The sequence below is a fragment of the Eretmochelys imbricata genome, chromosome 10, assembly GCF_965152235.1.
Source record: "Eretmochelys imbricata isolate rEreImb1 chromosome 10, rEreImb1.hap1, whole genome shotgun sequence".
NCBI classification, from domain to species: domain Eukaryota; kingdom Metazoa; phylum Chordata; order Testudines; family Cheloniidae; genus Eretmochelys; species Eretmochelys imbricata.
In genome coordinates, this window is record NC_135581.1 from 70,977,385 (window position 1) to 71,004,520 (window position 27,136).

General features: G+C 47.4%; 1 protein-coding gene across 4 annotated transcripts in view; it reads left to right on the forward strand.

Moving 5' to 3' along the window:
* Nucleotides 1–14,725, forward strand: part of NTRK3 (neurotrophic receptor tyrosine kinase 3) — a 311,454-nt gene extending 296,729 nt beyond the window's left edge. For all 4 annotated transcript variants that reach the window (XM_077827898.1, XM_077827899.1, XM_077827900.1 and 1 more), the window contains 2 exons: nt 10,931–11,089; nt 14,540–14,725. In XM_077827898.1, coding sequence (XP_077684024.1) covers nt 10,931–11,089; nt 14,540–14,725 — 345 coding nt within the window. The remainder of the gene's footprint in view (nt 1–10,930; nt 11,090–14,539) is intronic.
* Nucleotides 14,726–27,136: the final 12,411 nt, after the last annotated feature.

Consider the following 27,136-nt stretch of genomic DNA (forward strand, 5'->3'; position numbering starts at 1 on the left):
GTGAGTTTACTTGCATATTACTGAGCAAGGATCTACTGACATAAAACTCCACAGTTCATGCCCCGAGATGAGGCATGTAGAAGACATTGCTTGCAGCCTGCTGTTTTGACTTATCGCCCGTCTGTCTGATTAGCTGTTGATCCCTGACACACCCATCACTGTATTATCAGGTCACTGTCAGGTTGCACCACAACGCATGATGTGATGATGTAGTGCTGGCTCCAAAACATATGCGCTTGTATGATCTTGCAGATATGGGAGACTTTAAAATCAGTCTGAAGGCTGGTAATACTCAGCCCCAAAGAGATGTCAGTTGGCCTAATGCCAGAATGATGCTGGGAGAGTGTAAAGCAAAAGAGAAGGTGGTTGGAGGGGTTTGGATAACATCAGGGGTAGCCAAAGTGTTGGTCAGCAGGCCACAATGGCCTGCAGAGTTCTCCAGTGTCCCTCACAGGAACCCTTATCACTAAACCCTGGGGGCTGCCCCTAGAGACTCATGCAAATTTCCATCTTTATCCAAGCAACATTAGCTTCTCAGCGCATGATAGAAAATTACACGCTGGGACCACTAATAACTTGGGTCAATATGGAGCATTACATGCTGGTACCGGTAGCTTCCATGGGCCACACCTCTTTATTAAAGTGGGATACAGCTGGAAGACATTCCATTACATGGATATTAGGCACTTCTGTTCACCTCTGCAGCCTTTTCCCTGCGCAGTTGGGGCAGTGCCTGGGACATGGTGTCTGTAGTAGCAGATGTGGTTATGAAGATGGTGGCGTTGCTGGTGGCCGCACTGAGCACTTTGCAAACCAGAGCTGAGAAAGGCTTTCCTTGCTGTTACTCCAGACTTTCGGCTTGTGTCCGGGCTGCACCTGGGACAGTTCGCAGGACCAGCTGCCTCCCCAGCTGAACAAAATATGACTGTGAGGTGTAAAAGACCACACGTGCTCAGAAGGTACTATTTTTGAGGCATCGTTTTGGAAGCAAAAGCAAAATGCTGGATCTTGCTCCTTTGCATATGTGCATATGATTAGCCTAGCTCATTCATAGCAGTAGGTGCTGATGTCTGAGCTCTGGGAACAAGAGGGAAGGGTTGAGCTGTGGTTTGGTCACGCTGAGCTCTTGCCTGTGTTCTTGGCAAACATAATTTAAAATATCTGTGAGATTAATCCTCTATTTCCCATTTTGTAACCTCTCTCCATGTTACCTCTGGCATTTCTAGAGGGCAGGTAATAAGAGAGAGAGCAATCCTGGATGCAGGCAGCTCTTAGAGTAGCAATGATTTATCTCAGGCCATTCTGAGGCAACAGACTTTACCTCTAGCTACAGCCACCCCTCCATGTCTGCTCCCCCTCATTTGCATAAGTAATTGGCAGCTTGTTAATGGCTCATTAGGAATGCTGAAAACCGTGGGATTGAAACAAACTCAAAGGAGCAGAGACGGGGAAGGGTGAAAAGGACGGGGTCCTGGCTTGCAAATTACACTTCTGAATTCCACCTGATTCAGAATTACGGGTCATAAACCAACCGGATTGTTAAATGAAGTAAGGAAAAACAATGTCAATGGGAGGCTTTATTTTTAGATGTGTATTTAAACACAGAATGCGAGTCTGGAGGGAACAAATAGTCCATCTGCCTCCAGGAGGCTTGTCTCGCCTCCTTCCTGACCTTGCAGTAACTTTATCTGGTCATCTCCCCCTATCTCATAGCAGGTATATCCAGCTCTCTACATCCACCTTATGAGAAGTGCATTTAGTTCCCTGTCCCAGCAGAGGTGATTCCAGCCTCCTCTCCTCACCTCACAGCCAGGGCACTGCATCCTCCCACCTCGTGACAAGTAAGGGGACACAGGTGCCAGCTACTGTCTGGTTAGGAGAGGCCATGCCTATTTGTAAACACAGACACTGTCACCATGTGCAGGGCACTTCACTGCGAGCTATGAACCTGGTCCAGTTTTTGCCCTATAAGATATAAGCTGCCTGCAGCTATTGACATCCAGGCAGGACGCAAGGCCTGCTGTGTGAAGCCGTGAGCGTGCAGAGCTGGCTGTGTAATCGTTACACAAAGACACTGGAGATTAGTGCAAAGGCTGCAACTGGCATCCCCATGGGCAGTACAGGGAATGCAAAGCAGCTGCATCAAGGAGACACAAGAGGCTGAAGAAAATCAGTTGGTGTTTGTTTGTTTTTTGGGGGGAAGGCGATAGTTAATTCTCCACTCTGGCTGCAGCAGCCGGGACCATCTGACTGAGTGAAGTCACAAGACCCCAAGTCTCTAGCCTGTCCTGCTGGATCATGGATGAAGAACAAGAGCTTAAAAGCCCTGAGTGCAGTGTGTCCTCTCCCCTGCTGTAGGCCTGAGCTGTGCCCAGGAAAGAATTTAGGTTACATGGAAGGGCTAAAGCAGGGCAAGAAAGGAGGAGGGGCAGTCTGTCTGATCTGCTCTTTGCAAGGAGCAGCAAGCCTGACATTTGCAGTGAGAGGTTCTGTTGAGGGGGAAAGAGCATGGACTGCAAAGTAGAGCAGCAGCAGGAGGTCCCCAATCAGGGGAATTGCTTTGCAAAGTCTTCATGATGACTTCATATTCTCTGTGTATATATAAAGTCTGCTGCAGTTTCCACGGTATGCATCTGATGAAGTGAGCTGTAGCTCACGAAAGCTCATGCTCAAATAAATTGGTTAGTCTCTAAGGTGCCACAAGGACTCCTTTTCTTTTTGCGAATACAGACTAACACGGCTGTTACTCTGAAACCTGTCATGATGACACAGGATACTCCCCCTCCAGCTAGTGTGTTCAGATAGGAGAGATCCGTGCAATTCTGAAGGCAAGTTGGGGCTGGTGAGAGGACCTGTGTTAGGAACATCTACGTAACTCAGAGGCTTTGCCTGCATGAATCTGGGACCTCTGTTGCAGCTTTGGAGCTGGACCACATTGAGTTACGCATCTGCCTTGCAGTCTTTCCGAGTCTTTTTCACACATTTATAAGGGCAAGTGACGTTCTGGTACCAAACAGCAGCCTCCCTATTGAGTGGGATCCTTTCCATTTGATTTTTCTTGCAAAAAGGAATGAAACAAGGAACTGTTTACTTTTAATTTGAGGTTACAGTGCCATTGTTGATGATAATATCGTCTTACGTTTCTCTAGGGCATTTCATCATGTATAAATACATACATGGTGAAATGGAATTCCATCTCCCCCAACTCCAAATGAATACCCACACACCCACATGCACTTAAATGCAGCTACCTCTGGGGTGGAACATGCCAGCTGTTTAATAGCAAAGCAGCAAGACAGTTTAGAAAAGAAAAAAGAAGTGTAATGTCTGCAGGGAATATTTCGAGAAGCAGAATGTAGCTGAAAATTAGCCAGGACATCAGGGCTAACACCCTGCCCTTGAACAAAGTGCCCTGGAATCCTTAATGAACACAGAGGGTCTCACTTTTACATCTAATTTGAAAACTGGCACTTCCAGCAGCACGGTATCTACTAGCGCCACACTAAGGCATTGGATTCAGCACAGACTCCCAGGGAAGGCTGCCCCTTTCTGGATTTTCAGCAACACTAGGAATTTCTGAGGGGTCTTCCATCCCAACCCTTACAAAGGGCAACCCTGCTTAGCTTGTGAGCACTCACAAAATCACAACCTGCTGTGGTGGACAGATGGCAGCATCACTTGGTTTTGTTTTAAGTGGCAGCATAGCCAAATGCAGAGGTTTTTCCTGCATCTCAGCTGCATTCGCTCTGCTCTGACGTCCTCTCAGAAGAAGAGCCAGGCACCTGCCGTTCTTATTTACTCAAGACTGCTCTAGATTACTGAACAGCAAGTATTGTCCTTAGCAGAAATGAACACGTCCTGATGGGGGACACATCTGGTTGTTGGAAGAAGGTCCAGAGGTGAGAATCTTCAGGTGCTTTTGGTGCTGAGGTTCTAAAGGACATGCGCACGTGTTCCATCCCATCCCAGCCTGGGAAGTCAGCCAGTTCTGCAATTAAAGGAGAGCCCTGCTTCAACCCCCACACACAACAGAGTTGAGACAGCAACCAAAGAGCATGTGTCCTGTCACCAGGTTTAAAAGGAATTAATTTGCTGAATGGATTCAACTGCACTCACAAACCAAACAGGTAGGGAGATGGCACCAAGTTCTCTAATTCCCCCTACCTCATCCAGGAAGAAATCAAGCAAACAACATCTAACCTTGCAGCACACAAAAGGTGAAATTCACCAGAAAACTGCCTCATTTAAAGAGACACATTTTCTGTGGTTCAGACCTGAGTAGCTTTTCCGTGAGGCACCAGCAAAAGCGACAAGAGCAGAGGCCTCCCAAATGAATGCCAGCCATGTGAGCTTTCCTCCTTCCAAGCGATGCCCTGTGTACATTGAACAGTTTCCGCTAGACCTGGATCACAAATTTGGGTCAGGCTCAGTTAGAGGGTGTTTGGAGGAGTTGGATTCTGGATCCTAACTCACCTGCTGGCTCTTATCTCCAGAGTGGGGATCAGAACCAAAAACCCTAGATCCAAAGTTCACGGGAGTTCTGGGCTAGGGTTTTGGCCCAGGCCTGTCTTTAGTTTTGGCTACATCTAAGAGAGTACATCCAAGCGCCTCCTTGTCTGAAACACTGCACTACCTTGGCAAGCTTCTCCGTGACTTGCTGCTGTATGGCCACACTCACTAGGGATGGCATGTCTTTTTAGTCCTTCCTAATCAGAAAGCTGGGACAAGGAGACTTCTTTCCCCAGACACCAGGCTTCCTTCCTGGCAGTCAAACCTGGAGCCTTATAATAATAATCGTACATAGCACTTATATAGCTTTACATCTTCAAAGTGCTATACTAGCATTAACTAATTATCCCTCTCCCTAATGGCCATTAATCCTGGCCTTTCATGAACCTTCCGCATTTCCCTGAGGTTCAGCTCTAATACAGCAATAAGCCACTCTCAGGGAGTGGCCTGCTATCTTGCAATCTGCTGTCTCGGATGTGTAATGAGGCCCCAAAGAAAAGGCCAGGTGCCCTGGGCCATTGGGAATGTGTGATTATAGAACAGTGCATGACCTTGAGAGTGGTTTATCCTGATTCTAAGATGGCTATGTTATCAAAAGACAGTTCTCCACAGCTCTGAAGCAAATGCACCGCAGGCTGCATTCATTTGTGGGCATCACGTTACCAGGAAAGTATTGGAAGGAGCAGAGCAATGGAAAGGATATGAAAGCTGGAGACGTTGATTTAGAGAGAAAAAGTAAGAGCTAAAGCTGTCCAGCTAGGTTCGGCCACCACTAAGGTGGGGATGGGGGAAGGCTGCAAATAGGTTGTGTGTTTATACAGCAACTAGCACACAGATCGGCAACCTTTGGCACACAGCCATCAGGGAAACCCCCTGGTGGGCCGGGCCGGTTTGTTTATCTGCAGCGTCCGCAGGTTCGGCCGATCGCAGCTCCCACTGGCCGTGGTTCACCGTTCCAGGCCAATGGGGGCTGCGGGAAGGGCTGCCAGCACATCCCTCAGCCCGCACCGCTTCCTGCAGCCCCATTGGCCTGGAACGGTGAACCACGGCCAGTGGGAGCTGCGATCGGCCGAACCTGCGGACGCTGCAGATAAACAAACCGGCCCGGCCCACCAGGGGGTTTCCCTGATGGGCTGTGTGCCAGTGGTTGCTGATCCCTGAACTAGCACAGGTGCTACTAGGGGTCCTGGGCATAACTAGGGCTCTTTGGTGCTATAAAAAGAACAGGAGGACTTGTGGCACCTTAGAGACTAACAAATTTATTAGAGCATAAGCTTTCGTGGGCTACAGCCCACTTCATCAGATGCATAGAATGGAACATGTAGTAAGAAGAAATATATATACATACAGATAAATTGGAAGTTACCATACAAACTGTGAGAGGCTAATTAGTTAAGATGAGCTATTATCAGCAGGAGAAAAAACCTTTTGTAGTGATAATCAAGATGGCCCATTTAGACAGTTGACAAGAAGGTGTGAGGAGGATACTTAACATGGGGAAATAGATTCAATATGTGTAATGACCCAGACACGCCCAGTCTCTATTCAAACCCAAGTTAATGGTGTCTAGTTTGCATATTAATTCAAGCTCAGCAGTTTCTCATTGGAGTCTGTTTTTGAAGCTTTTCTGTTGCAAAATTGCCACCCTTAAATCTTTTACTGAGTGGCCACAGAGACTGAAGTATTCTCCTACCAGTTTTTGAATGTTATGATTCCTGATGTCAGATTTGTGTCCATTTATTCTTTTGCTTAGAGACTGTCCAGTTTGGCCTACGTATATGGCAGAGGGGCATTGCTGGCACATGATGGCATATATCACATTGGTAGATGTGCAGGTGAACGAGCCCCTGATGGCGTGACTAATGTGATTAGGTCCTATGATGGTGTCACTTGAATAAATATGTGGACAGAGTTGGCATCGGGCTTTGTTGCAAGGATAGGTTCCTGGGTTAGTGTTTTTGTTGTGTGGTTTGTGGTTGCTGGAGAGTATTTGCTTCAGGTTGGGGGGCTGTTTGTAAGCGAGGACTGGTCTGTCTCCCAAGATCTATGAGAGTGAGGGATCATTTTTCAGGATAGGTTGTAAATCTTTGATGATGCGCTGGAGAGGTTTTAGTTGGGGGCTGAAGGTGACAGCTAGTGGCGTTCTGTTGTTTTCTTTGTTGGGCCTGTCCTGTAGTAGGTGACTTCTGGGTACTCTTCTGGCTCTGTCAATCTGTTTCTTCACTTCAGCAGGTGGGTACTGTAGTTTTAAGAATTCTTGATAGAGATCTTGTAGGTGTTTGTCTCTGTCTGAGGGATTGGAGCAAATGCAGTTGTATCTTAGAACTTGGCTGTAGACAGTAGATCGTGTGGTGTGTCCTGGATGGAAGCTGGAGGCATATAGGTAAAAATAGTGGTCAGTAGGTTTCCGGTATAGGGTGGTGTTTATGTGACCATCGCTTATTAGCACAGTAGTGTCCAGAAAATGGACTGCTTGTGTGGATTGGTCTAGGCTGAGGTTGATGGTGGGATGGAAATTGTTGAAATCATGGTGGAATTCCTCAAGGGCAATAGTTATTTGTAGCAACGATACAGAGAGTTTAAATAGAAAGGAGGATGGGGTTCTTTTGGAGCAAAAGAGAAGAAAGGAAGAATTTAGGCTCAATGTCAGGATAAACTTCTTGAGAGTGAAACCTGTAACCGGGTTGTAGAACGTCTCTCAACGGGAGTTGTGGGAGTTGCATCATTTGGGACTTTGAAGACTGCACTGGACAATCCTGCATTGCCCCAGGGAGACAGATCTGGATTTCAGAAGAGCTCTTTTCTAGCTCTATCGTGTCTCATTCTGGGTGGGAGTGGTGGAGGGTGGAGAAGAGAGTGACAGGAATCTTTCAGAAATGATTTTGAAGCAGCAGTCTCTTGACAAGGAGTCAACCTGCACGATCACTGTTATTGCAGGAAACTGCCACCCTGGGCTCTGTCTCAGTAAACTGTGGATTGATTGAAACAAACTTTCATCTTCCCTATAAAGATCCGTAATGATTCTCTCCAGAGCCAAGGACATGAAATGTAAATTGGCTCTGCAAAAGGAAAAATAGTCTGTGTTGTAGACAGGTTTGTTTAATAGCCTCATTTCTCTCCAGTGCTTTTGCCAATGCATGCTACTCCAGGTGGTCCCAGGTACAGTGAACAGGCCTGGGAATCACGCTTATGTGATTATACAGTGGGAGGCAGAGGTTAAGAACAGGGAAGAACCCCCGAAGTGCAAAGTCTGTTGTAGCCAGCACATGGTTAGGAGTATGTAAGGAGGATCTTCTGTTATCCAGGCCACATGCCAGTTTATGTAGTATTGCCTATGCAGTCCAATCTGTCTGCTCTCAATTCTAGATTATAACATTTGCAATATTAGCAAGCAGCGGGGCATAGTAGACTGAGCACAGGGCTGAGATCCAGGAACTCCTGTTTTCAATACCCAGCTCTGCCATGACTGACTGTGTGACCTCAGGCAAAGTCCTATCCCCTCTCTGTGCTTCAGTTTCCCCATCTGTGAAATTGGGATTATAATTTATATCGCTAATCAACCTTGTACGTGGCTGGTGAGGAGTTAATGGCTGTGCTTCGAAAACGTAAAATGACAGGTATTACATTAACTCTGTGTCCACTGAAAGCTGCTATCCTTCTGAAATACAGAACTCCCAAGAAACCCTTACATACAGCTCTAGGTTGGGCATATTTTGGGCTCCAGAGTCTTTTGTTTTTGCCTACGTCCATCTTCCTAAGGAATTATTGGTATTTTTTTCAATAACAAATAGTTGCACATGAAGTACAGAGATGAGATGAGATGAGCCCCTTGGCACTGCAAGTCTGTGAACAGATTAACTAAGCCAACATTCTGTCGTTACATCCTTGGGACAACAGCTGACCTTGTATTTCACTTTATGGGTAATTTTTCCCCAATGTGTGTCTAGAGAAGGCCAATGACTTGGCTCATGATTTGGCTCATTAGAGATGAGATGGACTGTTGGTTCATTTCTCTACTTTCAGAGCCAGATCCTCAGCTGGTATAAATTGTTGTAGTTGCATTGAAGCCAAGGAAGCTACACACCAGTTTATACCAGCTGAGGATCTGGCACACAAACTTCCTGACTGGCCCGGATCTAGTTCAAAAGGAAGTTAAATGCACACAATATATATTTCACTACTTGTATGTCGAACAAGCGCCAAGATAGGGCAGATTTACAGAGCTCTGCAATGATTTCAGGATTGTTGGAAAACGGAGTCAGTGCTACTAAAGGAGTGCGGAGAGCCAAACATTAGCACAAAATAATTTTCACTAACCAGCTTGGATATATGTCATGTTGTGTTGACAAAGAATTTCCTTGGAGCCCTTCAAAATAAGGGAAAGCAAGTCATAAAAGCTGGAAGTGCAGGAAAGAGCTAAAATCGCAGCCAAGATTTAAAAGGAACAGAGGAAGAAGTCTTTCCAGTTGCAATAGGAATAGCATTCCTGGGGGTTCAAGGCAGCAAACGGAGAGTATTTCAGCCAAAGATAGATCTCTAACTGGGAGGTGTGGAGATACAATAAGCTCTTCAACCTCGCGATTTGCAGTTTTGAGCATCTGCGCACATTAAAGTGAAAGATCGTTTTGAGACTTTATCGTATTTCTGGTAAAATTAGGCTGTACTAAGAACTAGAGATGGGGCCAGTTGACAGAACTCTAAGAGGCTTGATCTGCACCCCATTAAACTCTGGGGAAGTTTGGATCAGCACTTCCTGGTTAAGGGCTCTCTCTGCCCTGTGTATTACCCATGTCATAACTTACTTTGAACACCTCCTATTAAATTGTTTCTGTAGCTCAGTGCTGTAGCTTGCCTCTTTACTGACACCGCTTTATCACTAGCAGCAATCTAATGAAGCAGGGGAGGTTTCAGAATTCATGAGGAAAGCAGGGACTTGCAAAGCGTTTTCTTTTTGGGTACTGTTGCCCCCTTGACAGAGCAGTAACTGAAACTGGGGGCCTGGCAGGATGGTTTCTCTTTGGGTGGGAAACCAATGACATGAAGTCAGGGTACTGTCTTTGTGTCATCTGTTTACTTACAAAAACGTACACCAGCCCTCTTTCCACAAATGGCAGCAGCAGCACCCTGCACGCAGGCCGCCCTGTGTTGCTGAAATTTCAGGTCAGGCACTCCGGCCCCTGTCCCAAGAAGCAGCAGTCTTTGCCTCTGCTCATCTCCAGAGACCGAGGAAGACTCCAGCCGCTTCATTCCAGCTGCCACATGGTTGAACTTCCGTGCTTGCACTGCTCGGTATCCGTAATAGTATGACAAGAGCTTCCCAAGCATGCGCGTGCAGACACACACTCACACAGAAGGAATTCTCGCAGCATCAGTACCAAAAAAATGGTAGTCTCTGGGATACTCTGCCCTCGCAAGAGATGAATGCCAGAGACACGGAGCCATACTGCTCTCAACACCTGCTGTTCAAAACTCCTATCAATTAGTTATTCCCCCTGCAGATGGTGATTCCTGTACTGAAGGACAGAACAGAGAGAAGCTGGTTCTACTAAGAGACTTTGAGTTGTACAAAAATCTCTAGCAAGGACAAGGCGATTCCTTCTGCTTGCCTGCTGCTGCTGCTGCTTGCGTACTTCCCCGTTGGACTGAAATGTACTGGCAATGGGGGAACTCTGTCCCAAAAATGCTTTCCCTGCCCAGCATTCCTCGGAGGAATAGTCTCAGGCTTTATTTCAAGGGCTCCACAGATTTCAGACATTGTGAAGGGGAGGACTTTACTTTGTGAATAGGTTCTTATGCTGCGCCCATCACCATGGTATCTAAGAATTTGAAGGCCAAGCCTTTATCCACTGACTGTGCTTTTGCACCTGCAGTTGCTTGTCTCTGAGTGGATTCCTGGTGCAGTTTTCTGGGTGAACACCCCTTTGTGCAGTTATTTAATAGGAGCCCAAACCGGTTTGAGGCTGTCCTAGGCAGCAGAAAAGCTATAAAGAACATTGACATACCTCTGCTGTACGTATTTCTATGTATTTCAGTCATAAAACTGAATATGCCATTCACTCTGCAATATCTAGGCCCAGGAAGGCTAAGGATAGCACTTTGGTTTAGACCATACATTTCCTGCCTTTTGTTGCTTCATCAGCAGTTGAACACGTTCTAGGCATTTTGTTGTGTTACTTTGTACGTCAGGTTTGGGAAGAGGGAAATCTTTGGAGCTCCTCATTTATCTCAATATATTTCACTTCCAATCTGTCATATTAGGATATTAGCCAGTTTGCATTGATGGGTGAGTGTGTGTGGGTTAGAGGGAGGAGTTAGCTTGCCTAGCCTGTCTGAGCATCCACATGGGTAGCCTGCTCTAAGTGAAGCCTTTCCCCTCCCTTATGGCTCTGATAGATTTGCCTGTGCCTTTGTCCCCATGCAGGTTGGAGGACACACCATGCTGCCCATCCGCTGGATGCCCCCTGAGAGCATCATGTACCGGAAGTTCACAACGGAGAGTGACGTTTGGAGCTTTGGGGTGATCCTCTGGGAGATCTTCACATATGGGAAGCAGCCCTGGTTCCAGCTCTCAAACACAGAGGTACAGGATAAACCATAGCATCTTTGGCTGGGGAGGGGAGATGAGGCGAGACATGATGGAAAGGAGCATAGTCACACAGCATGCTTCTTGCAGGAAGTTTTGGGCACTTCGAGATCTGGAGGTGGGTTATTTCGCCTCCCTTATCCATCTTGGAAGCCGGGGTACACCACCGCCTTCCACATTCTCAGGAGGAAGTCCTAGCCCTCCCCCACCTTGGGTGCCATTGTCCATAACAGCGTCATGGCCTCGCAGAGGAAGGGCTAGGTGAAGCCATGGCTTCCATCTGGGAAATGTAGCCTAACAGAGGCTCTTACTTTGAGAAGAGCCCCCAACCCATAATTCCTCCCATTCCACTCCCTGCCCCTTCCTCCTGGGTTTGAGTCAGCCACAAGTAAAGTAAGGTACATGGGGGCTAATGCACCCAACACTGGCACTGGGTTGGCTGGGCTGACTTTAAGGAGCAGCTTGTTGCAAGTAAATTATTTCCAGCAGAATTCCCAACCTCGGGTATGTAAAATGTTGGTCACAGCGAGGGCTGCAGGTGGCGAGGGGCAGGGATGGGGTGGACCCCAATATTTATAGAAAGCTGGGTCAGGCTGTTCAGTGTGCACCCCAAAGTGGGGAAAAATTGGGAAATACCAATGCACAACGAACACCTATGGTCCAGGCACTTCCCTTGTATGTTCATGTACAACTCCCATTGACCCCAGTGGGAGCTGTGGGCGAATGCGGGAGGGACAGATCTGGCCATAAAAATGGAACATTATTGCTCATGGGGAGAAGGACTGTTCTCCTTCCATTGCCCTCTTTGCAACAAGGCTTTCAGAGCAATCAGTGCACTGAGTTTGCGGGTCATCTCCCAGATGTTCACAATAACAGTGGTAATTAATGCTTGCCACTCTTATGGCTCTTTTTAGGCATAGAATTTAAAGCACCTTTCAGAGGGATAGCTATTATCCCTATTTCACAGATAGGGAAACTGAGGCAAAGAGCCTGACACAGTGACAGAGTTGAGAATAGATCCCAGGTCCCTTGACGCCCAAAACCATGATTTAGCAACATACCCACCACGCTGTTTGGCTAGATAAGCACAGAAGCACTCTCAGAACTGGGCTAGTAGGGGTTGCTGCAGGTCAGTTACATCCAGGGGAGGCAGGTCTGGAACAGCAGGCAGTGCTCCAGCTCACGTTTGAGTGCAGTGACAGAGCTGTGCCCAGGAAACGTGCACATTTTATCCTATTGTGTGTCTAATGGATTACAGAAAAGTTACCTCTTTTAACAAGAAATGTGCATTTTCTGCTTTCCGGACACAGATACCTTAATTGAGTGAGTGCAGAGAGGGACTATCCAAGGTGCTTCTTTACATCGCTGATACTTGCCCATTTGTGAGCTCAGTGCCCTTCCTGAAGCAGTACGCACAAACATTTTAGAGACACAAAGCGTGAGAGAAATGATCACAGAAGCCATTTGTTATGATACTTAATGAGCTGCTCTTGCATTTGCCTTGGAGATAAATACACACACACACACAAATGAGTGTACATACATCCCACATGGATGAGCTGTCATGCTGGAACCCAGACCGCACAAATGTCTCTGCACCTGTCTCAGTTTCCCCATCTGTGAAATGGGGATAATCAAACTAACCCATCTACTAACCTTAAACAGCGCTTTGAACATATAAAGCTGGTACTGTTGGGCTAGGAATAGTACTGCCACATCCAGACAGGGTGACTTTTAACCATAGTCACCTCCATCTTTACCTGACCCTGTCTTTCCTCTGTCCCTTTCCCTTTTCTCCTCAAAGGAGAGAATTCATAGGCAACCTGTGCAAGACATTGCACATTAAATCTTCCCAAATGTTAGGGATGTGTTTGCTGTTGGCCTGCTGGTTAGAAGCAAGCTGTGGAGACTCATGCTGAGTCCAGGGGCCTCTGGAGAACTGACTCCACCAGGTCTTAGATTCACTTTTAATGAGGATGAGCAGGTCTGGGACACACCTTCTCCACTCCGGGACATCTACAGGGGACATAAGTCTAGATTTTATCTAGCTGTTGGCTGGTTAAAGTTAAAATGAGCATTTTTAGACGTTCTGCTAAACACTAGATGAGACCCTCGCTGAGGGGAAGATGGAATAGGGCACATGGCTAGTGAAAGACCACCTGAAGACCCAAAGCTAGCCCTACTGGCTAAATCTAAACCTTGCTTCCTCTCTAAAGATAGGGGCTCACCATGGGTCTTTCAAATACAGGAAGCTTTTTAGTGGTCCTAGTTCATGTCTCTCTGCCTGCTCCACCAAGGCTCAGAAAGTTGTCTCTGCCATCAGCTGTACAGTGATGGAGCCTTGTCTGCAGCACTGCATTTCCATCGCCCTCCCGTCCACAGCTCTTCCTAATCGCTTTCTCTTCTCGCTATGTCTATGCAAATATCAGAGTGATAACTGTCTGTTTGGATGTGTGCCGGGCCCCATTACTAGTCACAAATGATAAACTTTAGGCCCCCCTCACTGGTCTACTTGCCTTGCAAGTAGCACTGTTTGGGATCTGTGTTTATCTGCAGCGTGTGTTAGGTCAATCAGCTACGGCAGTGCCGGGTGACTCATCACTTCCCAGACAGGGGACTAGTCAGTAATAACAGCTCTCTGACAAGTCACTTTTTCCTCCCTTTACAGCCTTTTCCCTGGCGAGCAGGATTCAAAAAGCAGGTGCTTGGGGAATTGTTTTCCCCTGGAGTCACTCTAAAGATGCCATTTCATGCTGCACGAGCCGCTCGCATTTTTCTCATTAGCGGCAACAACCTGACCTAGAGTGAGGTGTGAACATTTGCAAGATTTTCTTCCATCATGAATTTGATCCAAGATGAAACAGTGTTTTGTTTTGTTTTTTCCTGCTTACAAACATCAAAAATTAGACAAATTTGCCCTGGGAGAGGCAGGTGGGAGATGTTGCTCTGAAATCCCCCTAGTAGAATTTTCCTGAGTTTCACCATGGAAAAGGCTTTTATTTTCAGCAGGGGGAAAGACTGATGATATAAAAAAAATTAACTTTTTCTTAGACCACCAGGAAAACCTGACATGTCAGGTTCAGCCTCTCCTCTATATAAATTACCATTGGACTCCTTCTTTGACGAAGCCTTCTGGTCCATAGGTACAGTCAGGTAATTAGGTGTCAAACTGGGAGGAGTTGTGCCTGGAGTTAATAGTGGTTGCAAAATCAAAAGTATATTTCACTGAGATTGCAAAACTGCAGCTGCAAAGCAGGAGGCAGGTGCTGAGAATCTGTTGCTGCATATCACCTGCTGGGAGCCTGCACACCTCAAATCAGAGGGATCTGCTGGCTCCTTAGTGCTCTGATGAAATGTTGGTTACCATCCAGGGCTAAGCAGATTCGGCAAAGGGACATTCGCAGCGCTTCGTTGTGTGAGACTCACCCTCTCTGTTCTGCGTTTCAGGTCATCGAGTGCATCACCCAAGGCCGAGTCTTGGAGAGGCCTCGAGTTTGTCCCAAGGAGGTTTATGACATCATGTTGGGCTGCTGGCAGAGGGAACCTCAGCAGCGGCTCAACATCAAGGAAATCTACAAGATCCTTCATGCTCTTGGCAAGGCCACACCAATCTACCTGGACATCCTTGGCTAGCAGTGGCCACTTGTCAAAAGTTCCTGCTCCTTCCTTCCTCCACCCATCCTACCTCCTCTGCTCCCCACCCCTTTCAGCCCCCAAGCAAACATCTTCATATAAACTCAAGTGCCTGCTACACGTACAACACTGAAAAACAAAACAAAACAACCTGTAAAGGCAGTTTGGCTTATATATATTTATAGATATATAGATATAGATATATATACCTTCCACACCAATACAGAAAGAAGCTGCTGTTACAGAAACTATAAGACTTTAAAAAATAAAACAAAAAAGAAGAGAAGAAACTTAAAGTACTTAAAAAAAAAAAAAGGAGGAATCTTTTCCCCCAAGCTGTGGAGAAGTGAAACATGACCTTGCTGTGCTTTGTCCGCTCGGGCTGAGCTCAAGACTCTTGCTAGCGCAGAGACTCAGTCCCAGGGAAAAGCTCTGGGAGGAGGCCCTGCCCCGTTTGTAAGATATGCACTGAATGTGTGACTCAGTCCCCGCCTGGACATTTGGGCTGTGAGCCAGGGCAGTGCCCCTGGAGGAACTTGCAATTCCACCCGCCCACCTTCCCACCCTTTTCCTCCTTTTGACATTGCAGGACAATTTTTCTAATTTGCCAATTCTTAAATGTATAGACTCAAGGCTTTCGGAACATACAGTAAAGGATCGCGGCACCTACGGGTAAACCACACATGAGAAACAGCCACCCTCCCACAGAACACAGACAAGAGGAACTGAACCTTTCTATTGCCCAGCGCCAATCCTTTGTCAGACTCTGGGGATCAGTGCCGGGGACCAGAGCAGCTGCCTGGGAGAGCCATACAGAGAGCAGAGTTGGGGAGGGGTCTGTGCCATTGTAAGGATGCTTTGACCTCACTTTGGCATGTGGGACAGGCACCCAGCCCATGCGTCGCCCCCAAATAGGGGGTGTTTTTGAAAGCAAAACCATCCACCCTGCTTATTTTACCAGGAGACATGGTAGAGATGTGAGGAGAGCCCCCGCCATACAGATGGGCCAAATTCATCCCTGGCGCAACAGCGCTGAAATCAGGGCTTTCCCCCCCAGCGTGTGTTCAAAGGCTGTAGTTTGTCATCTGGCTGGGGACTGGCTTGCACGGCTTCAGGGGTGCTCTTCAGGGTTAGTACGCCATGCTGCCCCTCCTTCCTTTCCCACACCTCCACCATCCACCCCCCTCTCCCTTGGTCCAATACCTAGTATATCTGCCAAAGGGATGGGGGTGGTGCAGGGGAAACGAAGGGGTCTGGGAGATGGCTGGGAACCTATCAGCACCTGCCCAGGCCCTGTTGACATTCCCCTCACGTCTCCAGGCCCTGAAAGGATTGATGCATCTGCCTTTGAGCTGCTGTGAAAATGCAGAGGCTGAAGAATAGCTCCACTGGTAACCCGGGGAGCTGGGGGAGGGGAAGGCGGTGCTTTCCCGAGTAGACGGCTCAGCAAATGGCCACTGCGGCCAGCCTTGCATGTCAATGAGGACAAAGGCCTGGCCAAGGGGACTGGGACAGCAAGGGAGGGGCAGAGAAGCAGTCCCTATCCCGTGCCCCCATCAATAAAAGGAATCAACTTCCTGGCAAAAGGCTTCCTCAGAGGTGGGCTCCTGCTCGAAGCAGGCCTGGGAAACAAAACATTTCTGGTTCGTTTCTCCTCCGGCTAATGGAGGATGAGGGGACAACATGCCGCTTGGCAGCTCTAGCCAGGAGGAGGGTGCTGTCAAGGCAGAGTTTGAAAGGTGACAGCTGTAGACCCAGAAATAGCTTGTTGGGATGTGGCCCTTGTCATGGAAGGAGTGGGGGGATCTTCTCTCCTCCCCCCCATCCAACACCCCCCGCCCAGAGCAATCGACAGGGCAGGCTGCATTCGAGAAAGGATGCTTCTGTCCAGGTGGTGACATAGTTGTGGTGCGCTGCACAGAGGAAACCCCCTTCTCCGCCCCATACAATCACCCCATTTATCTGAAGCTTTCTTGCTGCTGGCTTAAATCAGAGGAGGGGGCCCTGGCACAGGGAGGGGAAGAAAGCAGATCCAGGGGAAGGCCCCTCTGGTGCTAGTGGAGTAGAGTCTGCAGGGGCTGAGGCTGCTGGAGAGGGGTGGGTGCAGTGGCTTATTTGGTCCAGGCGGTGCTTGCTGTAATAAAGACATTGGGGAGGGGAGGGGAGACAAAATGTGACTCCTTGGCCCGCCTTACAAAAACCAGGATCTGTCAGTGCTTGGCGGTAAGGGGCGAGGCCAGTGCAGCAGACTCTGGAGTCAGGGCAGTGTGCTGGGTTGTTTGCGTTACAATGCTGAATGATTGTGTACGGGTCACTTTGAATAACAGAACTGAGCTGTTGGCAGGAGGACAGGCAGGGAAGGGGTGTTAATGGCCCCAGAGATCATAGAGAAACCACAATCTAGTGCCCCACTCCCCCCATGCTCTGCATGGCTTTGTTCTCCTGGGGCACCTGGACAATGGGAGCTGGCTTTGGTGAGGGGGACACCCCATCTTTTCCCTTCCTCCCCGCCATTTAACTAACCCTTCAAACCCCTTTCCCCAGTCATAGCACTCATAGACCCTACAATTCCATGTTAAATTCAGGAGCACCCCACCTTCCAGCTCTGCTGCAAACCAGGGATCCCTCCCCCCAACCCCATCCCATGAGTGGTGGGTTCCCCAAGCCAGCTCTGTGTGTGGGCATCTGAGCAAGGTCAGGGCAGGAGCAAGGAAAGACATCAGGCCTGAATGCAGCATGGTTTTTAATAACTGGTCTAATGAAAAGAAGAAAGATGTCCCCTGAAAGATGTTAAGCTCTCGACACCGAGATTCAGGCTGTCAGACTGCCCCATTCTTAGCCCCACCAAATGCAATTATGGCATTGGGGAAAGGTTCTCTTGTCAAAGCTTGTTTTGAGCAGCTGCTCAGCAAAAAAGCAAGGCAGGGTTGATACCGTGGCATGGAGTCTTGATTCCCCTGCTGCTGTTGCTTTGGGCCTGTGCGTGTCAGGTTTTGCTTCTGTTAGTTTCATTTCTGTACGGGTGAGAGGAAATAGTTGCAGACGTGCTGTAGGAGTTGGGAAGGACGCTGGGCCGAGTTATAGGGGAAAATACCCAGGAGTCTCCTGTTTGCTGGAATTAATACAGAGCCCCTTTAGTCTGCGTGGGTGGCTCTTTCACCCACCACAGGACCAGAAGTTCCTGATGGCTGTGGAGCCTTTGTGGTCCCACTGTGTCAGAGATAGCTCAGGGTTTGGGGAAACTCATACAGTGTGCCCCAAAGCAAAGATCTACTCTAGAATGTGGGTGCCTTTGTGGGCCAGGGAGGCACGAGTGACTCCAACATTGTGCAGATCATCCATTTGCTCCCCCTGTGAAGAGGGTTAGCTATTGCTCTGCTGCCAGGAACACCAGAGCTCTCCCCCAGCCTGGCTACTCATGCCATGCCCAAGGACCGCAGTTGACTCTGTCTTAGGCTTATTTCAGTTCCCCTCCCCACATCCCCACACCAGGGCATTCCCATTACTCGACTCCTTTAACTGAGCGGGTCCCCAAATGCCTTTTGAAAGGGGAGGTGGGCCAGACCTGAGGGCGGTCCTGGACCTTAGCTGAGAACAGGACTGTTGCCCTTCCTGGCACTGGCAGTGGAACACTTTTACTTAGGGAAAAGATTAACCCAGGCAAATCCCTTCGAGGGTTTCACCTAGATGGACACCTGCTGGGCAAGAGGGCGCTGTGCTGTGGTTGGCCCTGGGTTGTGGTCTCAGTGACCTCATGTTTTGTTTTTTTCACATCTGTGATTTCCCATTTCTAACATTTAGGTGAAGCGGATACTTCTTGAGGGTGGGCCATCGAGCACTCAGTGTTTAAATAGGGCTCAACCCCATCTCTTGAAGTCAGCCTTCTATTTTGCATGCCTGTATTGTTGCTCACAAAGCTTTCTACACTCCAGTTTTTGCACACACCTCTTAGACTTGGATGGTCATTAGATGCTTTGTTTGTGCAAACCTGATCAGCTGGCACACGCATGTGAATTCAGGGTTTTGAATTTGCATGAACTTGGGTGTGAAAAATGGCATGCAAAAACTTCAGTGTGGGGGAATATATGTGCAAAAGCAAGTGTGAAAATGGGGTTCCATTACAGAGGCTGCTTTTGAAAATGTGATCTTCAAAGCATGTCCAATTGCCTCTCTCCAGTAGTGGGTAGAATAAGCTGTCTCAATTAGACAGCACTTGGAAAAGACCTCGTAAGGAAGGGGACAGTATTACAAGTCCAGCACACTACTTGGGTTAAGTCAGGGATCGGCAACCTTTGGCGCACGGCCTGCCACGGTAAGCCCCCTGGTGGGCTAGGCCTGTTTGTTTACCTGCTATGTCCTCAGGTTTGGCCAGTCGCAGCTCCCGATGACCGTGGTTCGCCACTCTGGGCCAATGGGGGCTGCGGGAAGCAGCGGCCAGCACATCCCTTGGCCGTTAAGTAAACCATAACATCCCTGGGTTAAGTAAACCATAGTTGTATTAGGAAGGGCTAGTGTTCTATTAAATTCCAAGTGGTGCTGATGGTAGAAACTGAAATAAACAAAAAATAAATTGTGTGACTGAGACTACAGGAAAATGAGGCTATAATTCTGGGCAAACACTGGCAAAAAAGCAAAGGTCACCAGCAGGCAGGGGTCTGAACTGTGCTGTGTTGTGAGCTTTTCTCATCTGAAATACAAGCAGAACAAGGCCTGAGCAATATTAAACCTTTCAGGGACAAAGGCAGGGAAATCCAAAGCTAAGGCTGTTGTTTTCTCTTCTGAAGAAAGGCTTTTACTTCTTAGGACCCAAGTGCTTTTGCTGCCTAATGTGCTAGCGATATCAGCAACTGTAACTGCAGAAACAGAGAACCGGGTCTCGGCTGGCAGGTGAAGAAAGACTTGATTTAAGCGCTGTTGTTCGTTGGGTGTATGTATTTGTCATTGGTGAGTCTGCATCTAAAGTGTGTTCTGTTCAGAGCTGGGATCTTTATTACGGTTGCATATTTATTTTTATAATGAGGCGTTTCACTTCCTGCACCCAACGCCGAGTCTCATTTTACAGGCTGTGTGTGAAAAATGTTGCATTCAAGGCTGGTAGCCAAATGTACTGAAGGCTACTCCTTGCTCTCTGCAGGTGACTTTTACACCTAAGGGTGGCCCAGTACAGTGCTTCCCCTCCTCTGGGGCAGCTGTACCAGTTTACTAGACCAAAACTGTGGCCCATGCCCTGTGCTTTCCCCTGTACAGTTACTGGGGCTTAGCAGCTGAAGCTCAGTTACACACCACTAAATGGGAAGCTGGCAGTGGTGCCATGCTGAGGCCTGAGCGAGAATGCAAGGGAGAGCCTAGAGTATCTGTCAGATGAGGACGTGCCAGTTTTGGGGCAGGGAAGAACCAACTGTTGAGAAGACAGACACACCAGAAAGAATAGCTTGCCCCCTTGGCTCTCCATTCACTGGGACTTGGTTTAAGCCTCTAGTATTTTTTGTACAAAGAGGGGGATCTGGGAGGATTTAATCTCTGATGGGATATTTAGCTCTTGGGTCGTTCTTGGGTCGTTCCCTTTGCATGGGCCAGGTCTTGGCTGTGAAGCAGTCCCTCCTGTTTACCAGGAAGAGCCTGGGTTGTGTTCTGTGCTGGATAGTTACGCCTCTGCAATGGCTCCTCTCTGCTTTTGAGACGCCTACTCGCTTTCTCTAAATGTGGATTTTCACATGCAGGGGGAGCTGACAGGGCGGGGCGGGGGGTTGGCTGGTGATCAGGTCTGATGGCTCCATACAGTTTTGCCCTGCGCATGGTGGGAAGACAGGACGCCCATGCCAAGAAAAGCACTCAGCAGGTCCATGCTTTGGTTCGGTGCAAAGGCACATCCCCAAAAGCTCTGCTGTGCTACTGTGTCTTTTTGAAGGAGCAGGATGGGACTGCACCTTTGGGGTGAGTATGCTGTCGGCTTGCAAAGGAGAAGAAGTTGCAGGGGGGAGCGTGCCAATTTGTGTCCCATTAGCACAATGGCTAAGTGGAAAAACTTGCTTAGCTCTTCTCCAGAATCACTGCTAGAAACTGTGCTCCTGGCTGGGACCTTGCGGGTCCTGTGTCTAGCCGAGTGAGTGCGTACAAAGACACACACACACACACACCCGAGTGGCCAATGGCACAAGCGTATGTAGGTTCTGCTCCCAGTGGAATACAGAGGTAACGGTGCGCCCTTCGGTCACTTCCGTGCCCCTTGTTCCTTGTCTGCACGACGTTAGGCAGTGGAACAGGTTCCCAACCAAAGTGGAGGAAGTCTCATTGCTTGCAGCTTTTAAAACTATGTTAGACAATTGTGGGGAACGATCTTGCTTAGGGCCCCAGTAGACAGGCTAAGTGATCTAATAGGTCATTTTCATCTCTAGCTTCTGTGGTTTCTCACTGGCCACAATTTCGCAAGGCTTCTTCACAGCCCCTGCTTCTAAAACAACCAGCTCTAACATTCCTCAAAGAAAATGGATGATTATCACATAACTCCCATTGGCACTCAGGGATCCCCTATGGGAACTAATCTCCCAGACTAAAAAAGGGACTGATCCAACAGCCTGAAGCCATAGCCCAGCAGCTGTTCTGAAGAGGTGTTGAGCTGCAGAACGACTGGCTTCTTAAGACAAGGGCCCAGCAGGAGATGACTGAAATGCCTCTGTGAAGGAAATCATAGCATTGGGAGGTCTGAACATTTTTTCTTTTGCGCACACTGGCTCTCTGTTGGTTTCCAGCCTCCCAGATCTTTGCTGCTTGATATTTAGATAAGTGAAGTTGCTGCATTTGCTTCCTTCCGGAAAAATAGGACTGGCACAAGCCCTGTGAGTTTCCTGGTGGAGATGCAATAAGATTCCCTCATACCCCACCCCCCGCCACTCCACCCCCCACACGTTTCCTTTCTGTCCCTGTAGTTCTCCGGGAGTGGCAAACGGACTTTTTAAACTGAGCGAAAGTCTTAATGTGAGGTGAATCTGAAGCCCATAGTTTGGACTTCAAACAGTGAGAAAATTGGCGCTGAATGATTCTGCACACAAAGCAGAAAACTTTCATTTCCTGCAGGCAGGATGGAATTGACTGTTATATTAAGACTTCAGAAGGAGCACTGCCCTGGAGTAATTCCACTGCTGTCAGGCAATGTTGACATCTAGATTAACCTCTGTGCAGTGAATTTTACAGCAAAACTCATTGTGATGCGTGTGGGATATCTCCTGTAAATCCCAGCTGAAACCAAGGGTGTCCCACCCCCCTCTTTGAGAAGAAGGAGAAGAGCCTGGCAAGCGACTGTGTTTCTTTTACCTCAGCAGAACGCGGCTCTGACCTCATCCAGGCCATTCCTGCTGAGACAGGCTTTCTCCTCTGCTAAAGTGACAGGAGTTTTAGCCCATATTTTTTTTAATCCCCCCAAGGTATTTAAATCAAGGGGATGAAAGGCTCTTTGCTATTGACAAACAGGTCCTGCCATGTATCCACAAGCAGACAGTCGTAGTTAAAAGGAACTGGTTAACCAGTGGCTGTTAGCTTCTCTCTCTGATTAACTCCAAACTAGGGCACTGATGAGACCTGATCCGGTGAGCAATGCCACTCACTCTCACAGCTGCTGCCAACAGGCTGCATCTAGTGTTAACCAACCAAACAAGAGGCTAACTATTTACACTGTGAGCATGACAAAAGATGCATAAATTAAAGGAGTTCACGTAGTTCATTCTGCAGAAGTCAAAGGCCGTTGCAAGAGAAGTCTCCAAACTCCTTATTTCTTTGCTCTGGCTGTTAAATCCAAACTGCAAGGTAGGAGCAAGTACCCTTGGTATTTTCTTTAAGAGTAGCTTCAGCAGCAAAAGTTTCAAGGTACAGAAGCGGAACTGCCTTCTCCTCCCTTGTGTGCTAGAGACAATGCTCTCAACAGGCATTAGTAAGTACCAGTGATGTCACCTAGTCCTTTTGATTACCTCTGTGTAGATAAGTACTGTCAGCTAGACAATGTCGGGACTTGAGGGTGTATCCTTCATTCTAGCTATTCTTTATGCCTTGCTCTTCTTGTTCATCTCTGAACTCATATATGTCTATAATCAATAGCAAAAATTCTAGGCACATCTTGAATACTGTGTGAAGATGTGGTTGCCCCATCTCAAAAAAATATATATTGGAATTGGAAAAGGTTCAGAAAAGGACAACAAAAATGATTAGGGGTATGGAACAGCTTCCATATGAGGAGAGATTAGTAAGCCTGGGACTTTTCACCTTGGAAAATTGATGACTAAGGTGGGATATGATAGAAGTCTATAAAATCATGATGGCTGTGGAGAAAGTAAATAAAGAAGTGTTATTTAGTCCTTCTCATAACACAAGAACTAGATGAATGAAATTAATAGGCAGCAGGTTTAAAACAAACAAAAGGAAGTATTTTTTCACACAACACAGTCAACCTGCGGAACTCCTTGCCAGAGGACGTTGTGAAGGTCAGGACTATAACAGGGTTCAAAAAAAGAATTAGATAAGTTCATGGAGAATGGGTCCATCAATGGCTATTAGCCAGGATGGGCAGGGATAGTGTCCCTTGCTTCTGTTTGCCAGAAGCTGGGAGTGAGTGACGGGATGGATCACTTGATGATTACTTGTTTTGTTCATTCCCTCTGGGGCACCTGGCATTGGCCACTGTCAGAGGACAGGATATTGGGCTAGATGGACCTTTGGTCTGACCCAATATGACCATTCTTATGTTCTTATAAAGCTCTCATTGACTCAGCTGGAGTTGTGTGTCCTCTGCATCTCTGAAATCAGGCCTATAAACTCTTTTTTGAACCTGTATTTGCTATCCCCAATTAGAATACAGCTGGAAGGGTTGCCTCCAAGGTTACAGAGAAGGTCATGGTGTCATTTTTGACTATGGAAAGAATATGGTCAACCAATTTAACCAACAAAGAAAATCAAACTTGGTGGCCTAATGTAAAAAGTAATCGGTATTGTATTTTGCTTTGGACATCCATGCATTAATATTCTGCAAATATGATTTCCCCTTTGTTTGTATTATTGATGCTATAAAGTGTCAGACACACTAAAAAACAAACTAAAAAATCCTTTAGCAACCCAGCCTTTGGGGTTTGGAGTAATTTTGGCTGAGTCACAAATAAGGTTGCTGTCCCTTTTGCGTCTCATGGATATTAATGCACTGGTCACTCAATCTACTGCTGACTTTAAAAACATTCACTTTGCTAGCTGTATTTTAAAGAATTCAAAACCCTGAAATTCTTTGTGCCCCATACGGGAAGCCAAAAGTGCCCAGGGTGAAGTACCACTTTGCTATGGTTGGGTTTGTGACTCTCATAGGGTCTGCTACATCTCTGTGGTTCCCAGCAAAGCACCACTTCACAACCATCTTAGTTCCAGCCAAGAAGAACTAGGTCTGTGTACCCTTTCGTCAGAGCTGTTTTATCACTTGGGTTTGCTCTTGAGCAGTACTGGGCTTCTGCCTCTTGCAGTGGCAGGTGGATGTTATAACTCCACAGCACACCAGCCCTTAGTTGCCCAAGAATTGAGACGTAATCAGGAAGAGGAGACCTGTATTCTTGTCAAACCCCATCTAACTACATCCCAGAATCTTATGCACTTGTTTTCATGAGCACTGAGCGGACATCTTTACTGTGCTGTCCACAGTGAACCCTAGATTTTTGTGCCAGAGAGGATACAGGGAACTCAGAACCCATCCCTGTGTTGGAGGAATTTAAATTGTTCCTTCCAATGTGTGTCTTCTTGAATTGGCTGAAGATGAGTTTCACTTGCCCAACAACTGATTTACTTTCGTCCCTCCCGCTCCTCTCTGCCCCGACTCACTAAATACTTTTGTGCCATTGGCAAATGTAACGTCATTATCCGCCCTCCTTCCCAAGTCATTAATAACTAAATTGACCAGCACCAGCTCTGGCATTGATGTCTGGGGTCACCCCACTATTAACATCTTCCCATTTGCTCCCTGTTTCTCCTTGTTAGTGTCTGATCCGTGGTAGGATGTTACCCCTTGCTCTGGCTATCCAGTTTCCTTATTAGCCGCTTATGAGGGCATTTATCATAGTCTTTTTGAAAGTCTAATAAAATGATACAAAGGTCTACTTTATCTATTATTTCCTTCCCTCTTCCAAAGCATTCTCAAAGGCTAGAGAGAAAATTGACTCTTACGTAGGCTATGTCAAAGTGTCCCTGCCTTGTTGCTTTCATCTGGGAGTTTCCCAACTATTTTGTAGTTGACTTCCAAACCCTTTTTCTGAGTCCTGCAATTAGAGCTCCCCATCTCTCAGGCCTGAGTAAAAATGGAGGTCAAATCATACTCTGCTGGAGGGATCTTCTTTACGATGTTGTGGGGAGGAAATCTCAGCAAGTTTCTCCTTGGATTTTCCCTCCAGTGATAGCAGGAGCAGGGGATTTGGGGAATCCAGAGGGAGGTAAAAGAGCTCCCAGTTCTGTAACCTCCTGCTGAGATTTCCACATGGAAATCTGGGAGCAGGGCAGGGGACATTGCCATGGGGATCAACATTTCTCTTGTTCAATCCTCCTCCCAGCCCAGCCCTCTGAAGTCCACAGAATGCCATCAGCACAGAGGTACAGCTCAGGTGCATGCCCACAGCACAAGGATAGGGAATTTCCAATTGTGCCCTGCCACCCCCAATGAGATAGGAACAAAGTTAGCAAAAGTCCCAGAGTAGAAAGAGTTCTGGGTTATGATGTTTTCCCTACAGGGATTATTTAGTTTCCTTTTCTAACTCCGTTATTTAAGACACAATCCCACAGTAACTATAAACATGCTCTGAAATACGGAATGAACACGAGGAATCTGTTTGTTTTAGATTTTATGCCCGTAATTTCTCTCGCTGAGAATTCGGCTGTTACTTAGCCCCCAGCTGATTGTTCTGATTGGAAAGTCAGTCAGGACTGATTCCTGATGGGATCTGCTCTAGTCCATCCTAGTTCTTACACACTTGGGCTACGGCAATGGAAATAATCAGCAAAAAGGACTGAGTTATTGTTACTGCGTATAGACCTGAACCCTCCACTTGATGCTGGGCTAAAGCCTGATAGGTGTTGAGCACCACAAGTGTACATTAGAGTTGGAAAAGGTTGTGGGTTCTGGATGCCTCTTGAGATCGTTCATTGTGATGTTAAGAGTAGTGATGCAGGGAATGAGGGGGGAAATTGTACAAGAAAAAAAATGTGTCAAACAGATTGTTTGGCGTTTAGTGCAAGAAAATCCACAATTGTACATGAGACAAGATTGAACTCATCATATTCTCCCTAGCAACAAAGAATATTTGCTACAGAGAGAGGAACGATTCTCTATCCCAATCGCTTTTAATTTTGTTTTTCTTGTTCTTCTGCTAGGGCAGAGCAAACCCTGGCTCACAATGTCTTTGAAAGCTGGAAATTAGGGTGAGAGGTGGGGTTGGGAGCGGATGAGAGCCTGATCTTGTTCAGTGATGTAGATGGGTAACAGCACAGCATCTTCCTGGGGTCAGGTCCTACTAATCTGGGATCAGATCTCCCCCTTCTCTACCCCCCAAAAAATCTATTTTGTGCAAGCATTGTTCACAGTATTGTAAATCAGTTTTATCTCTGAGATTAAGAGACAAAAGCAGCCACTAATCTGGGGATTTTGCTGTATCTTAAACCAGTAGAATCATTTCCCTGCAGATCAAAATGCCTGCCTAAGGTCAAGAAAGGCGCTGATGGAAAACCAAGCAACGAGATTGTTTTGATGACCTGTCTCTACCTAAATTTTTGCAACATGTTAACCACAGCCACCAGGGAATTCTGTGCTGAGGACAGGGACACCTCCGACACCGCAGAGATCAATTTCAGGCTGTTCCACTTAAGAACGGTCAGTGTAATAAACGTTATCGGAGGCAGGCTGTCATGCAGTGTCTGCAGCTGATGACTGAGTGTTTAGTCTGTCAGACTTGTTCTGATCTCTGGTTTCAGGGTGGCATGTTCTTGCTGGCATTTAATTTGGGACTGTGTGTTCAGCACCATGGACAACGGTCATCTACTAGAAGTGAGTGAAATTTACAGGCTCTCGCCTAGCTTCATCTCCCACAGGGCTCTGGCTTTCCCCCCTCATTTCTGAGCCCTGGTGGTTGTTTTTCCTAGTGGCTGCTCTTTTGTGTGTGCCTTGCTGATCCAGCTCAGCGTGTCAAGACTCCCCCCTCCCCCATGCTGCACCCTGAACCTGCTGATGTTGGGCCTGCTCCTAAATCAGTGTGTTCCTCTCTATGCGTCAGGACTACTTGGGTGAGTAAGGGGGGCAGGGCTGGAGCCGTATATCTCCCACTCTGAGAAACAGGCCAGAGAGCTCTGAGGAGAAACAGCTTGAAGATTAATAGGGATCCATGCAGGCCAGTAGTTCTCAATCTG